At 45.0% G+C, this 16,601-nt stretch overlaps 1 protein-coding gene across 4 annotated transcripts in view; it reads right to left on the minus strand.

Moving 5' to 3' along the window:
- Positions 1–1,803: 1,803 nt before the first annotated feature.
- The window catches only part of KIF4A (kinesin family member 4A), a 30,541-nt gene continuing 15,743 nt past the window's right edge, over positions 1,804–16,601 (minus strand). For all 4 annotated transcript variants that reach the window (XM_074834853.1, XM_074834850.1, XM_074834852.1 and 1 more), the window contains 21 exons: positions 16,133–16,268; positions 15,564–15,622; positions 15,253–15,358; positions 13,894–13,959; positions 13,423–13,608; positions 12,662–12,765; positions 12,213–12,357; positions 11,637–11,747; positions 10,802–10,885; positions 10,103–10,216; positions 9,703–9,858; positions 9,215–9,309; positions 8,656–8,785; positions 7,623–7,793; positions 7,125–7,232; positions 6,287–6,364; positions 6,092–6,193; positions 5,233–5,394; positions 3,779–3,898; positions 2,952–3,074; positions 1,804–2,590 (listed from right to left, as the gene is read on the minus strand). In XM_074834853.1, coding sequence (XP_074690954.1) covers positions 2,399–2,590; positions 2,952–3,074; positions 3,779–3,898; positions 5,233–5,394; positions 6,092–6,193; positions 6,287–6,364; positions 7,125–7,232; positions 7,623–7,793; positions 8,656–8,785; positions 9,215–9,309; positions 9,703–9,858; positions 10,103–10,216; positions 10,802–10,885; positions 11,637–11,747; positions 12,213–12,357; positions 12,662–12,765; positions 13,423–13,608; positions 13,894–13,959; positions 15,253–15,358; positions 15,564–15,622; positions 16,133–16,268 — 2,548 coding nt within the window. In that variant the 3' untranslated portion in view covers positions 1,804–2,398. The remainder of the gene's footprint in view (positions 2,591–2,951; positions 3,075–3,778; positions 3,899–5,232; positions 5,395–6,091; positions 6,194–6,286; positions 6,365–7,124; positions 7,233–7,622; positions 7,794–8,655; positions 8,786–9,214; positions 9,310–9,702; positions 9,859–10,102; positions 10,217–10,801; positions 10,886–11,636; positions 11,748–12,212; positions 12,358–12,661; positions 12,766–13,422; positions 13,609–13,893; positions 13,960–15,252; positions 15,359–15,563; positions 15,623–16,132; positions 16,269–16,601) is intronic.

The following is a 16,601-nucleotide window of genomic DNA, read 5'->3' on the forward strand; positions in this document are numbered from 1 at the left end:
TTATATTACATATAATCTATAAGATACAATCTAGTGTATCTGTAAAATAGACACACATCCACACCCAGTGCTCACAAACACCTTTTATATATGCAATATTCTATGTATAAATAAATGTGTAGTCTCATACACATGTCCACACTCTTGTTCATACAGTCACACATATTCTTATATACATGTGCTCAACAAAGCCACACACAGAGACAGACACACACAAAAATATGGTTTTTATATATATATTTAATATATAACTGGGGGGGTGTTGGCCATGCCATCCCGGGGTGCCCCTGGGGCAGCTCGTCAGTGGCTGTCAGGCTCCCGGCACCGCACCAACACAAAATGAAGATGCTCTTCTTGCTTTAAGCCCTGAGTGTGTCCCCAGGCAGTACAAGGGGATGAGACCAAGGCAGTGCTTAAAAAAAAAAAACAACCCATTTTTCCAATTTACAGAGCTTTTCTTCTTTTACAGCTGAAGAGAGCAGTCAGAGGTGGGGGGGCACAGGTGAGCCCCATGCCAACGGGTTTCAGGCCCCTGACACTCATCCTCCTCCCACAGCAAAGGTAAAATGGAGCCCGAGGGTCAGAGCAGGCTCTTGTCCGGGGCAGCTGCTCTTCTGCAGCGAGGCGGCAGCCCCGGGAAAGGTGAGGAGAGACCCACCACCTCCTGGAGCAGGCAGCTCTGACCACCCGGGGAGATTATTTCATAATCCCATCTAGCAGCAGGGCAGGTTTGCTTAAACCACAGGCATTTGTTACCTCCCGTTTCACCGCACAAGGATTTGTTGCCTCTGTGCTGTGGCTTTGTTCTCCAGCTATGAACTGATCCTGACTCGCAGGTTACAAACCCCTGCACAAAGGAGGGGAAGGTGCCTGGGATAAGGCAGGTGCCCCTTCGCTGGGTGAAGTCCTCACGACTTACAAGCTTGTTTAAATTGCTTTGTTTTAAATTGCATCTTACACCCATCAGGGGTTTTTACATGCTTGGAAAGTATAGCCTGAAGTTAGAAGTGCAGTCAGCTAATGGTTCTTTGTGAGTGGGGTTGGGGCCTGGCTTGCAGCTCCCACCACACACCAGTGAGGTCAGAGATTGGCTCAGCCAGCGCCCCGTCTAGTGCAGCACAAACTGCTTCTACTAAACACACATGAGTCTGCCAAGAGCCCTGCTCAGCCCTGACCCCTCCTCCTACCAGCACCAAGCTTGTGAGAGCAAAAGGAAACTCTTCTGCTCATTCATGTTGATACTGGTTGTATTTTAGGAGTCAGCCTTTGATGTTTAGTAAAGGCAGGTCTGAACAGCTCCTGCCCAGAAGAGCCAGTTCAACTTGCAGAGAGGGGGGATGAGTCTCTTGAGCCAAGGAACAAGCGATAAGACAAGAGGGAATGGCCTCAAGCTGCACCAGGGCAGGCTTAGACCAGCTCTTAGGAAGGATTTCTTTACAGAAGGGGTTGTTGGGAGTTGGAATGGGCTGCCCAGGGCAGGGGGGGAGTCACAGAATGGTGAATACAGAGAACACAGAGGGCTCTCCCAGGTACCGTGCTAGTGCAGCATCCAGCTGCAAGGAAGAGGTCTCACTAATACCAGGAGAAGGAAAAAAATATTTTTCTTCACACTGCGACTCAGAAATTAGGACTGAGCAGCTAGAAGGCAAAAGGAAAGCAGCAGCCTACTGTTTATAACAGAAGACCTAGAGCTAGTCCTGATGGCAACTGCTGGAACAGTTTTGAGACTTACTTTAATTGCAGAAAGCCCAGAGTGTCTGTGTGGTCCATTGTACCCAATAATGTAAAACTAAACATGAGGCGTTTTCAGTAGTTACTTTATTAAAGCTACAAAACCAAGTTAAAATGACTACAATATTCACATAAGGCTAGCAGGTTTCTAACTTCATTGAGCACAGACCCGAAGGGGACCGAAACACTGACCATTTTGTATCTAGTTTAAGACTACCCCGTGCCTCCTCGAGGTCAAGCACCAGCCGATCTCCCAGGGCAGCTTGGAACAGTTCCTCAGGCTGCATTGGAAGAGTCAGTGCCCACAGTTCCAGTGCAAATGCAAAGTTCTTTCAAGATTACAGATTAGGCTGTACCCAATGTGTTCACAGCTCAGGCTGAGGAAGGCAGCTGGAATAGGGAACCTGGATAAATCACCTCCACTCACTACAGAAATTCTAGAGGAAAATGTTTCTTACCATTGGCCCAAGACCACACATACAAATATTTACAAAGAATTGGATACGATCTAGCAGGAACTAGTGTTTGACTCCCTTGCTGACGCCAGAAGCACAACAGGCATCAGGCTTTTGCTGCTGCAAGAGATGCCAACACTTTTTTTAAAAAGTCACCAGCAACGTGGTCTGAGGAAGCACAGCACAACCCACTCGTGGGGCATCTTCCAGGCTCAGTCAAGCTCTTCTTTGATCGGGGTGCAACCTGAGAAGAAGCTGCCATTGCTACTCAGCATTCTCTTCTTTTTCTTTACAAATGGTACCTGGTTCTCTTGGGACTCCTCATCTCTCACGAGCAGGGAAGCAGCAGCAGCAGCGCTGGGCTTCTTCATGAACATGTCTTGGTCTGTGATGTCTTTCAGGACCTGTTAGAAGAGCATGGAAGAGGGTTCTGGGGTTGATCAGTGCCCTGAAGCAGCCAGCCAGCTTGCACCGGAGCTTGCAGGCAGCACGTATCAAAGCCAACATCAAGAGTTGCTTAATTTCTTTACTCAAGTCAAAATTGTAATTACAAATTCATGGGCTGAGCAGGAAGAGACAACAGCTGGAGTAGCGTGCAGAGGGTACACACAGGGTAAGTGAATCCAATTTTTGTGGCAAAGTTTTAGTATGAAAACTTAAGAATTCAGCAGCTCAGAATTGTCTCGCAGCAGTCCAGCACCTGGGGTCTTCTCTTTAAAGCTCACGCTCAGCACCACTGTTTGTTCTCACAGCTTGGGGCAGTACCTTTGCTGTCGGTGTGACACACACGGGCTGGAAGAAGGTCTCTCCTGCCGTCACTTCAGTGGGGTCTTCGAGTTTGAAGGAACCTTCCGAGTCCCTTGTTCGGTCCTCACACAGCATGGCATCCTGAGGGGCAGTACTATTTTGAAGCATTTCTACAATAACCATCCCTCCCTCCTTAACAGCTGAAGAAATATGAGGGGTCCCTGAGCCCCCTTCTCTCCAGCTGCAAATTAATTCACAGTACAAGATGCCTCTGTCAGGCAACTGGTTTCATGAAATAGTCAATAATTAGAGAATTACTATGGGAGGTCTCCGCTTCAAATCTCTAAGATCTAAGAGCAAGGCAGACATTTTCAGCAAGAGTTCTAATGAACATCAGTTGCTCATGAACCTTTCTGGTACTACACCTCCCTCCCCAAATATTTTTTTAAAGAATGGAAGGGATAACATCTGAAAATTAGTTAAGTTTTTGTGTCGTCTGGAGTTAAAGATACAATTTTTAATTACCAAGTGCAAAAGATAGATTTAAATTGTTTGTCCTCAGATTTGTGGCTGGCAACTGGCAATAGGTAAATCTGTGTGACTTAGGAACTTGCACGACATCCCATATTTAGTGCAAGAGCCTGGTACTGCAGCGGAAAACTTCGTACTCAGTTACCACAGATAAACCCTGAATTACAGCGACATTTACAAATATTTCAGAGAGGTGCATAAGCTTTAGCTCGACAGACTGGTCCTGTCCACTGTCAGCGTAACTGCTCCCACACTCATCCAGCTTTGCTGCACACCAGGCAGCCTCTGGCACCCACAGACACGGCACTACTCACCCGCACGCCGGGGTCTCTATTTCTGCACTTTGCCGAGTCGCAGCTGCAGCGTTCAGTGCAGCCCACCTTCTGCTTCCTGCAGCCACACTGCCTGTTTCCACACCGGCCCTTGCAGGAACACTAAATAAAAGAAGATTTCTGTGCAGGAAGAGCTGCGGGGTTTTCTAGACAGCATCTGGATTGCCACAGCTGTCAGCACCTAAAGGACAGGACCAGCCCCCAGGCTGCCAGGAACCTTTTATTGTTTCCTGCACGCCAGGAAAAGGAACAAGGTCTTTCCACCTAGAGCCAACTCTTGCTTCAGTATCCCCAAAATATCTTCATTTACTCAATCCCTGACTGCAAGTTATCCAGCAGGATGCCAGTTTCCACGGCAGTAAAACAAGCCAACGTTTACACACCAGAAAGCAAACCTGAGTCACCACACCAAGGGCCCTCCATCTAGATGGAGGTGACAATTTAGCTTCTTCAGTGAATCTTTGCCACTCAGGGTACGTGAAGCAGCAGCAGACTGCATGCACCAGCTGCTCCAAGCTATAGTTCTGCACGGAGTAGTGACTTGCACTGGAGTTCCACCGGGCTACATAAAGGAACTCACAAGAGCCAAGTGTCAAGCACAAACCCTCCCCTTCCTGCAATGTGGCCAAAAAAATAACTCCCCCAAACCACTAATAGTACTGTAGGTCAGAATTTATCATGTTAAGCTCCAGTGAAAGGAACTAAAACTCAACCTTAAAATCCATAAGCTTTTCTGTGGTAACTGCTGATGTTTTCAGTCACTCAGTAGTGAAATACGCAATAATTTACCCCTTTGTGAAAGGGAAAGAACAACATGGCTCACAACGGAGGTGCAGCTTTATAGTAATTCAAGCCCAAAGGGGCCCACTGGTCACCAGTGACTTGTGTTTGGCACATTCAAGTCATCTCTTACATCCCATCAGGGATTAACTGAGCAGAGGGCTGGAGCTCCAGGCCCAGGCCGACACAAACAGAAGATGGAAGCTGAGGCTTCCACCAGGACTGGGAGCCACAGTACACCACAGTGGGAACAGAACACAGGGATATGTGACAGAACATCCCTTTCTTCCCCTAAAAGGAGCTCCATGAAGGAATAAAGCTGCTGTTAGGGCTTGCTATTTTGCTGCCGAAACATACAAGCCAGGTTCAGCCACAGGTAGCAAGACAGAACATGAGTGTCTTGTGGTAGAAGATGATTTGGCCAATGAAAGAGTATTTAGGAAGGTGTTGCTGACTGTAGGCAGCTTTTGCTTTGTCAGATCATAAATAACCAATGCCAGCAGTACTATCATATTAAGGCTTTTCAGAACAATCTCACATTAAGGCTTTTCAGAATAATCTCACTGTTTCTCTGTACACGTATGAGATCTGCAGGGATACAGGCAAGTGATTCCCTAGTAGGTAATAACAAGTCAAAGGTAACTGGATCATCTTACCCCCATCATGCTTTTCTTTGCTCCTTTGACTGCTTTGACCGGAACCCAGTCTGCATCCTCCATCTCCCCTCCGGACTCCCCTGAGTCAGAGAACAGCTCTTCCACATCCACTTCTGGGGTTGGTGCACGAGGTTTTGCCGTCGTTTGCCGGCGAGTCTTTGGCTACACACAGAAGGTACAAGGGTTGAGGCCCCAGAAGAAATAACAGTGGGTTTACATTTTATTAAGGCACTTCAGAGTCCCACCACAACAGCCCCAGCCCTCTCAGACAGCTAAGGTGGCTGCAGGGTTAGGGAAGAGATTGGGGGAAAAAAAAAAAAAGATAATCAAATAGTCAGCATTAAAAAGTCAATCAGTCAAATTTAAACTGCCATAGTTGACAAATCCTTGGAAATCTAATAGATTTGTGTCACAGTCTTGACAAAATAGTTTTAAAGCATTTATTCCTCCCAGCACTAAGATTTGGCTCTTTTGCAAGGCAATGATTAAGTTTCCTGTGACAGATGCCTTGCTCCATGATTCAGAGATTGGAAATGCTACAGAGAAAACACCTGGATTACCAAGAATACAGAGTCAGACATAATTAGACTGAGGAAACAAGTTTGGGGTTTTGATGGCCTTTTTTTTTTTTTTTAAAAAAATCTAAAAACTAGTGCAAGCTAGTTCCAGAAGTATTCTGAAGACAGAAACCTTAAGGAGTGTCTGAAGTATAGAACAGGCCTACTTCAATAAGCAGAACAACATGCTCTGTAAAAAGCAACTTGGGAGAAAGAAATCAAGATTATTAATAGCCAACATTAACTTTCAGAAAGAACCCAGGTACAATACAAGCATGAAAACTGGTATGCAGAATCTTTACTTTGGGCGGAATATAATCAAAAGAAGAATCTGGGGACTCGGGTGGAATTTGCTGAATGTGACGGAGCTTCTGTCCACTGGCAACTTGAAGGAGCAGCAGTTTCTGTTAAGAGGGGCAAAACCCAGTCAGTTTTGCAAAATACATTGACCCAACTGCCAAGAAGCTCTTGCAACTGATGTCTGTACAGATCTCTACCTGTTTAAGAGTGTCATTTTCCTGGAGAAGTTCTTGGTTCTTCTCACAGATCTCCCTCATTTTCTCCAGCTCTTCCTCCTGTTGGCAAAGCAAGGTGAAATCTGTAGGTTTATGTGGGGGTAGCACAAATAGTTGTCTGGGACAGATTTTTCTATTTGGATCTTTCTTGCAAGATCAAAGGGGCTGCTTTATATTCTCTGACAGGAGATCAGCTCTGACTAACCAGGAAAATCGTTAGTGCTACTACCTTGTTTTACACATAGCATCACCAATACAACGGAGAGAATTTGGTCCTTTCAGAGCAACCATTTAAGATCTAAAGCTCCCTCTGTTTTGAAGGTTTATCTCCAGATTAGGTGCACCTGGGACCAATTTTGCTTTAATACATCACTAAACATGCCCTTCCACAGGAGCTTGCTACACCACTTAATTCTCTTAGTGAAAAGACAAGGTGCAGCTTGTAACATGTTTATATCATCAAGCTAAAGCTCCTCCATTGCTGATAGCACAGCAGAGCTCTAATACCATGTTAAATGTCCTAACTAAAAGTGTTCTGAGCATGGGGGAAGTTTGTGTGAGCTGGTCAGACTGTGTCAGGCCTCACTCCTGCATCTACATTTATCTAATGAAAGATACATAAGAAAAAAAACCAAAACCACAGGCTTATTCAAACCTGCAGAGGAACTATCCCCTGCAACCACCCGAACTGAACAATCTTGGCAACAAACAGAGATTCTCTTCAGTCCTTCAGCACCTTCCTCACTCTAAAGCCACTATTCCAAGTCACAGGTAGCCCTGGTGAGCACACCCTCCCCCCAGCCACATCTAGACACTCTACCTGGAACTTGAGTCGCTCTTGCAGCTGTTTCTCTTGCTCACTTAGTGAATCTTCCAGTTTCTTCTCTGCTGCTTCTTTTTGCTGAAATTGGCTAAGCAGGTACAGAACCTAAAAGCAAGTTAATAGAGCAAGTGGGTGTGAATTCCTAAAAACACATCTGGCAGCCCAGGCATCAAAGGCTGGGACAATTTCATAAAGATCTTTTCTGCCACTTTGAGCATGATTCTGCCCTGATCTACTTTAAAAGTTACCTTGTGCTCAGGTGTAACATCCTCATTTAAAGCACTGTGAAAAGTTACTGAATGAAAAAACTTGCACAGGACAAAAGACTAAAAGCAAGATTTTGTTTACTATCTGCAAGAGTCTAACAAATCTTGATCAGACATATAGCCACAGGTTGGTTTGGGCACATCCCCTTTGCCTTTATCTCTGAGCGGATTTAGGAATCAGAGTCCCAAGACACAGAAACTCTCAAGATTTCTATCACTTCTGTTTTACCTTTTCCTGGTGTTGTTGTTCCTGCACCAAAAGCTGATTTTGGAACTCAGCCTCCATCTCTGTTACGTGGTTTCGCTCTTCAATCAGCAGCTTTTGAATGTCTGAACAGTTGGCTTTACTCTGCTGAAGGCTGCTCTCCAACTTGCTTTCCTGCACTTTCGAGGAGACCAGCTGAAAGACAAAAGCAAGACGATCGCTTGGGTCCATGAGTTCCATGTTTCATAGCATCTGTCAGGACAGACACACTGCAGCCCAAAGGTGAAGAATTCCAGTCTCACTCCCAGCCACCCGAAGGGCTGTGCTGGCCATCAGTAACAAGGAGACAAGGTGAGAGATTCAGTGCTGGACCACTACTATGGAAATGCAAAACAGGTAGCAGGAAGTCCTGGTAACAGTTCTAGATTAATCTCCTTTCCTGCAGCACTTGAAATCTGAGTACTTGGGCAGACCCCAAAAATGAATGTTCTCCCATATTAGCTCTGTTATTCTTTTACCTTTAGTTCCCAAGCACCAGGGACTAGTATATAATTCTGCCATCCAGTTGCTCTTTCCTTGATTCCACATCAGCCCAATTCCTACTCTTTTCCTCCCAGTCTTGTTCTCCCATCTCAAACATCCATTCCACTGCCTACACACTGACCTCAGAGCACTCCCCTTGTTTTCCTGCAGACTGCCTACTTATTCAGGAAGTATTTTTAGGTACTTTTTTCTCTTCCGCTTCTGAAATTTCTCTCTTCCCTTTTACTGTTCCCACACAAGCCTTCTGTAAGCACAGCTTTAGCTGCTCTCTCCAGACCCACGTCTATTCCATTTCCCTCTTCCTTGTTTTTTGGATTTCACTCCCCACAGTGATCTACAGAGTTCAGGAGACTATTTTAATCAGAAGTTGTGAGGGAATAAGCCTCATCCAGTACAAGAGTACTTCACTTGAATTCATCTCTGCTGTCAGCCTGTTAGTCACTTCCTTTCACTCCTGGCTAAGCAGACTTAGATCCTTTGTTTTAGTGATAAAATAGGAAAATTCAGAATTTACCTCTCCAAGGAGATACTTCAAGGCACATTTAGCCTCTAGAATTGTTGCAATAGTGTCCCAGCGCTGCTTCGCACGATCTCCGTTGTCTGCGTCTAAGAGTTTCTGCTGTAGATCAGCTATCTGGGCACTCCTTTGGAAGAACACACGTATTTGAGGTTACAACATGGGAGAAAACCTGGGCTAGTCTCTGGGCTAAGATTACTGTTACCAGGATATTAGACAAAATAGTTCAAGTTCAAATTTTGACTGCTCAGGAGAGCAGCTGGAGTCTGCAGTGCTGTACCTGGGAGTTTCTCCTCCCCTCCACACTTCCCACCAAAAGCGCAGTGTTTCCCTCATGCAGAGACACTCACAGATAAGAAGAAAAGTAATTTAAGTGACAGAGTCATAGCCTCACATTTTGAAAAAAATTCAAACCACAAAAACCACATAGTCTTATTTTTAGTGCCAGTGTATAAGTTATTTTTCCTTCTCTGTTTCACAGGAGAGTTGTAGATAGAGGTGAGGGGAAAAAAAAACAAATGAAAGCAAGGCTGTGCAAATCAGTTGTTCTCCTTACCTGAGCCCCATCTCAGTTTCCAGACTTTCTATCTGCTTAGATATGGAAAGGTCCATCTCCGAAGCCTGCCAATCTTCAACAGCATAGGTGCGTCTCTAAAGAATTGCAGCGATGGACAGAAGTGAGCAATAGGTGAAGAAGTGCACACAAGACTGGCCTTTCACACACAGACATTTCAGCAAAGAGGAACCACACTATTATAAATGCCTCCAAGTATCTCTTCATAGCTTAAATTCCATTGTTCCTTCCCAAAAGCATAAAGTCCTTGATAAGGGGTGTGACCTGCTCACATCCACCAGATTCTCAAGTTACTTCAGCAACTCTGTTCCCTGACATGGACAGTAACATTAACCCTTTCTCCCAGAAAGGGAACCATCTCCATGCCTACCTTCTGAGGGAAAAAGGTCAAATAGGAGCGAATAAGTGACAGAACTTGAGGAACAGCCAGAGGTGTGGGACAGGAAAAATGGCATTTCCCTCTCTCTTACCCGGAGCTTTAGAGGTGGGTTTTCCCCAGCCTCTTTCTTCTCTTTAAGCTGAAGGAGCTCCTGTGCCAAGATCTTTCTGTCCTCCAGCAGGTCTGCAAGGTGCCGTCGAGCCTCTTCAGTACTAACGAGAACCTCTACTTCATTTGCAAGCCAGCTCTGAAGGAAAAAATAAAAACATGAAAGCCCAAAAACCAGTATAGTGTTCATTGTAGTCTCAACTTCAGGACTGAATCCTTCTCTGAAATGCTTTCACAGATAACTTGAATAATCACATTGCCTCCCTTAATATGAAACCCCATCTCCCTCCCCTCTGCTCCCCAGTCATCGAGCCCAGCAGCACCAGCTGTGTTAAAGCTAAGCCTGCCCACTGTTTGTTGGAATGCACAACACTGTCACCCACTTTTACTCGTGCAGCAACTCCTTCCATTCCCCGACTCTGAGTTTCCTTCCGTTTATCTGCAGCCTCCCGTTGTTTCTGCAGAGCATCCTTCAGGCGCTTGTTAGCAGCCGCTGCCTGTAAAACATTTTATACAAAAGCTGAACAGTAGTTACTTCACTTAATCCACAGTGGTTGAAAACATGAGGCATTCACAGTGCAAGCCAGAGACTGAGACAAGGAGTAGAGAGCATAAGGTTAATACAATCAGAACAACTTTAGAATTAAGCGATGACTAGAGCTCTTGACTTTAGTCCCTTCGCTGATGCCCAGTTTCAAGAGAATCTGCTTCTAGGCCTAAAGGTAGAAGGCAGCATCCAAAACAATGGTTTCAAGATGCATTTCTTCTATACAGATGTCCTGAAAGAATTTTTAACTGCAATCGAGCATATCCACCACCCAAGCTCATTTCACACTGCCGAGCTGTAACAGATTTGCCACAGCAGCCTGATGCTCAACAGGTAATTTAGTCTTTAAGGAGCAGATTTAACTAGAATCCCTCAAACACAAAAGCACGGTATTTCTCTACAGAAAGAAAAGCACCTATTTCTAGGCCTCCAAACTGCTTTTAAGAAGTTTCTGCATAGCCTATGACAACTCCAGCCACACTTTGCAGACCTTTAGAAATTGGTCAGGAGTTTCTAGAAGATGTTGGCTCCTTACCTCTTCTGTTTTGCGCCGAAGTACGTTGGCCTGCTTCTGGAAATCTCGTTCTAGCTTCAGTAGCTCATATTGTCTCTTGCGATCCTGCAGGGAAATAAGGTTAAGACAGATAGAAAAAAATCACACGTCACATTAATATCTATGGCCAGTTTCACACTTCTTGGAACAGAATAATTACATTTGCAGAATAGCAAATGTATTCATGGTAATGATTTTACTGATCATTACAAGCTTAAGCCGTGCAGCGTCTCGGAACAAATAGATGTTCAGCTTAAAGTGACTAGAAGGGGCTTCACATCTCCCATTAAAAAGGTTTAGGAGCCTATAGGCTGTGAGAGACTGCAAACCAGAAGTTTAAGACTCAGCATCCCAAAGCACTGAGGAACAAACTTGTTGCAGTAAGAATTCCTGTCAGACCAGAACCCGAGGTCCAGATGTTTGCTGTCCATTACACTTGACTGCTACAAGCAGCTGGATTTCATTAACAATGCTGTTTACCTGCAGATTCAATATTCCTTTGAAAGTTCATACCTCCTGTTCTGTGGCCAAACCCTACAACTTTAAATACTTAAAAATATTAAATATTTTTGCCTTCTGCTTCAGAGCTGAATCATGACAACTGTGTTGAGAGCTTTAAGATCTCCAGACATAAGCAAGCGAGTCCATTTATGACAACTGATGAAAGGTGGCCACCATATGAACTAACACTATCTTCAAAGCACTCCCCAGATGTTTCAGATGCTTGCTAGTTAAACAAAGCCTTGCAGCAAACACTTTAATGATTTGTTTCACTCCTCAGAGGGAGGTACAGTTTGGGGGCTTATTGTTTGCTCACCCGTTCTTTCAGCTGGATCACTTCCTTGTCCTTCTGTTGTTTCCATTGCCTGAATTTCTCAGCATCGTCTTTCATTTGGCGCATTAGCTGTACCCTCTGGCTTTTCATTTCCTGAAAAATAGAAATGGCTGGAAGAATTGTCCAGTATTTGCATTCTGGGTAGTTTCAACCTACATTTCCCTAGTGGGTCTGTCAGGGGCGGTGGGTGGCAGGCAGGAAATACTACAGCATGGTGCCCACTCAGAGTACGTGCCTAAGGATGATCTCAAAGTGCTAAAACCCAGGAATTAATCTTTTAAGGCATAAAGGGAAGACTAACACGTGCACGGTACACACATGGGAATCAAAGAGAAGTCAAGTGATTCAGTTGAGGCAATATGTTATCAGAACAGCTAGAAGACCCTTTGGACTTCTATCCCTGCAAGTCTCAGTAGCCACCCGCCTATTGTATTACAATAAGGAGTCTTGCCAAAACCTGGTGTTCTCAGCCTAAAAAACAAAGTGAGTGCCATCTGTCTGGAAGCTGCTTTATCTACAGGGGAGCAAGCCCGAGAACTCCATGCTAGGGTTAGTTACCCTGATCTCCTGGTTCAGTTTGGAGACGGTGCGTTCTGTAGATTCCTTCAGCTTTAAGAGCTTTGATTGCTCATTCAGCTTTTTCTTCAGCTCATTAATTTGCCCTTCCAACTCCTGAAGTCTTTTCCGACGCCGTTCACTCAGCCTGTTAAAAAAAATATTTAAAAAAAAAAAAATCACACTTTAAAAACAGTCCCCCCAATTACTGTTATTCTCAAACAAGTACTCCCCAATTTTAGAGCCACCTCATGAAAAATGAAGCGATTATCTTTCCCACTGACAAAAGCCCACTATCAGGCTTCTCTGCAATTCATACAACTCCCACGGCCATGTTAAAGAGATGCATTTGCATCAAAATAAGACCTTTTACAAATAGTAAACGTGCAAGACCGTGAATTTTAACACAATTTTCAGTGCTCTAAGCCACACAGCTCACGTAGTTGGCTTACTTGGCATGGTTGACATCCTTCTTTGCCATGTGCAGAGCAAGGATCAACTCCTCCTTTTCTTTTTGCAAACTGCTGACCTCCAATTCCAGATCCTTGATGTTAGTCTAGAAAGGACAAGAGTAATAAGCCTCCAAATAAAAACCTTGAAACTACACTCTGCGACACCACTTTAAGGCAGGAAGCCTCGAGAAACCATGTTCCTTTCCAACAGGCTGTAAACCACCTTGTCTAAAAGCAGGACAAATGTCCAAAGAGTTAGTCTGTCGAACCCTGAAATCTTAGTCGGTCCACAGAACCATGGTGACAAACTAAAAGTTATGACTGAACAATTTCAGAGACGGGCAATCCCAACACAGGGGAAGCCAGCTCAGCTGGCTGTACTATGAGAGGTAACGATGAAGTACTTGCAATTTGGGTTGGTACAGCCAAGCAAGCCTCTGAGCAAAAAGCAGAGAAGCCCATTTCACGTAGAACTGTAGTGGCTAACAGCTTATTGCAGGGAAAAGACCATCTTCTGGTGGTAGAGCTGTTTGTAGCCAGCTGGGCATGGTCATTCCCCACCTTCTCCGCTGACACACGTAGTCAACTCCCCCCTACACCCAAGGGGGCAGTGACCCAGCTTAAAGAAATAGATAGACCAATAAGAACATGTGCATGAGAGGACAGATCATCTCCCTTCCCTCCTCAGCATGGACTCACTGCATTAATTGGGGAAAATAAACCGAACATATCCTTCCAAGAACTATTTCAGAAGAGTTCACCTGGTACTGGGACTGAATGGGCTCCAGCTGACTATCATTCTGAGTCATTTTCTTGGCAAGAGCCTCTTTCAGAGCCAGGGCTTTATTCAGTTCAAGCAGCTCTTTGGACATCTGCGCTTGACGGAGGGCATGTTGAGTGGTGAAGTCATCTGGGGATCTCTTGGTATCCTGGCCCATTTCTGCTTCCTGGAGGAGACAGAGCGATGAACTGGAGAGGCTGATCCAAAGCTCTTAACTAGATAATCACAGTCTCTGCAGAACACTTCAAATTCATTTTTTACATAAAAAATATTTAGAAATGAGAACAGGTTATTGATCTTGAACACATTGAGCGAATAAGGGCATAGAAAGGTGACACATTTACCAAACATCTGGATTAGAAAACTAGTATAAGGACGCAGATAAAAGAGCACTGAGGGGATAAAAATATGCCCCTGTTAAGGTCTGCACTGTTGGACTCCCCTCACTTACAGCTGTAGCATCCTGCTCAGAGTTTGCCACCTCTGCAGCAGCTTCCATTGTAGCAGCATTTTCACTCTATATAGGACAAAGAGAAAAAAGTTTTGTTAAAGAAGTGAAAGATGAAGTCAAATGAAGTTAGTATCTGTCTGTTGGCCTATTAAGACAAAGTGTAACATTATTCTCCTCTGTCCAAAGACTGTCTCTGGAAAGAGGATGCCATTGTCTTCTTCCTTTAGTAAAGCAAGTGTACTTCTCCCAGACTAGCTGCACAAGACACTCTTACTAGTCCTCCCTGAACTCCAGCACTGGCAGCCAGCTCCTCAGAAGAGTAAGGAGTCTGGGAACAGGAGGAATGTCCAGCAAGGGAGAACAGAGAAGTTCCTCAATTAGACAAAGATTTAGCAACTTCTATTTAACAATTTCAGGTCCCTGCAATTTGGGTTGCTCAACTTTATAATCACAGAGTCATCTCGGTTGGAAAAGCCCTTGAAGATCCTCCAGTCCAACCATGAACCTCACACTGACTGTTCCCAACTCCACCAGATCCCTCAGCGCTGGGTCAACCCGACTCTTCAACCCCTCCAGGGATGGGGACTCCCCCCCTGCCCTGGGCAGCCCATTCCAACGCCCAACAACCCCTTCTGCAAAGAAATCCTTCCTAAGAGCCAGTCTGACCCTGCCCTGGCGCAGCTTGAGGCCATTCCCTCTTGGCCTGGTGCTCGTTCCTTGGCTCAAGAGACTCATCCCCCCTCTCTGCACCCTCCTTTCAGGGAGTTGTAGAGGGCCATGAGGTCTCCCCTCAGCCTCCTCTTCTCCAGACTAAACCCCCCAGTTCCCTCAGCCGCTCCCCATCAGACCTGTGCTCCAGACCCTGCACCAGCTCCGTTGCCCTTCTCTGGACACGCTCGAGTCATTCAATGGCCTTTTTGCAGTGAGGGGCCCAAAACTGAACCCACTCATCGAGGGGCGGCCTCACCAGTGCCGAGCACAGGGGTGAGATCCCTTCCCTGTCCCTGCTGGCCATGCTAGTGCTGATACAAGCCAGGATACCATTGGCCTTCTTGGCCACCTGGGCACACTGCTCTCCTTCCAACTTTTGGATTGTAAATCCATGCTAATCTCCTACTATCACATTCTTTCACGGAGACTATTCCTGTTTCCCCCCCACCAGTGGTTTTTCTGCAGCATTAAAACACAGCAGGACAGTTTGTTTTGAAGTGGATACCAAGAGTCATTCAATACTTGTAGTTCCTGGGCTCCTTAAGCAAGGTTTCTGCAGAGTGGAATCCACCACTCAGCAGAGGAACCCTCTGTTTCATTAGTAAACTCACTTGACACACACTCTTCTCTCCCTGGATTCAGTCTTACCTGCAACTGAGCCAACACTTGCTGCAGATTGCGAATCACCTCTACATTCTCTTTTAGTTCCTCATCTTCCACAGTCTCTACCAGCTTCTGCAGATCAAGCTTGCACCTGCAGTGCAGACATGGGAATAAACCCACAATTACGTGGCATGTTTGTGTCACGCTTGCCAGTAAGGAGCAACTTCTCCCACTGAACATACAAATGAGTTCTGGATGAACAGACACAAATTGACTGTACCCAGTTCATCCCCACAAAACCATTTAATGCTGGAAGACATTTCCTCAGCAGGAGTAGGGTGTGGAAACAGACTTACACAGCATGTTGCTGAAGTTGCTCTAGTTTGGCGTTCATCTTCTCATTTTCTTGTTCTGTCTAAGAGAAGTCAGAATTGTACTGAATTGTAGGAAAAGCAAGATAAGAAGAAAACAGCTAATTTATTCGCAGCAAAATTACGTTGTCAGTCTGTGGCAAATCAACACACTGAAAGATCCTGCATGATTACCACCACCAGTTTGTTTAGACTTCACACCCTTTTTTTCACAGGAAAATATACTGCGGTGAATTGAAACAAAGCAGAGTGGGGTGGAGAAGACGGAAAAGAGCACATGCGCAAGTGCTGGTATTTAAAACATTAAAGCAACGGAAAAGCTGAAAGATTCAGGTCTACTTTTCTCCACTGAAGCCAGCAGATCTATAGGCACTGACAGGCTCTGGAAGACTTTTGGTTGTGACTGATAGCTAAAGATTTGAAATAAATGTGAAAGGAACATTAAGGAGAGAGTGTCCCAACATGCCATTAGTGCAGGAGCTGCTACTGATTGATCTTCGGCTAAAAGGGGAAGTCATGCAACTTAGAGCTCTTCTTGAGTAACTAAACCTTACCAGAATGATCCTCTCCAACATCTGTGCTGTCTGACCAGCAGCCTCACTAAGCCCTTGGCTCAGCTTTTGGTTCTCTTCCATTAGTGACTGGTTCTTCTCCATCAGGGACTGAAGATTCTCTGAAGGTGCCATACTACTGAAACATTAAGGACCAGTTTGCTTGTGAGCATGACTTCACTAGAGGTTTGCAATAGCACTGAAGTTACCTCCAAGTTTCCTAAATAACTTACAATAAATATAGGCTGTAGCAGACGCACTAAAATAACTGGAGGAAGTCTAATATGAATTCAAAAGTTTAAATAATACAGCATACCAAACATTTGCAAGAGAAGAAAACACTTTTGAAACAGTAATGCTGTTCAACAAATAGCAAGTCTGTAAACTGCATGTACTCTGAAACATCCTCAGAAGACAAGACCTACACAGTCCAATTCTTCCCTGCATTCTGTGCTTCTAGGAACAATGCAAA

Source organism: Strix aluco, chromosome 10, assembly GCF_031877795.1.
Source record: "Strix aluco isolate bStrAlu1 chromosome 10, bStrAlu1.hap1, whole genome shotgun sequence".
In the NCBI taxonomy this organism is placed as follows: Eukaryota; Metazoa; Chordata; class Aves; order Strigiformes; family Strigidae; genus Strix; species Strix aluco.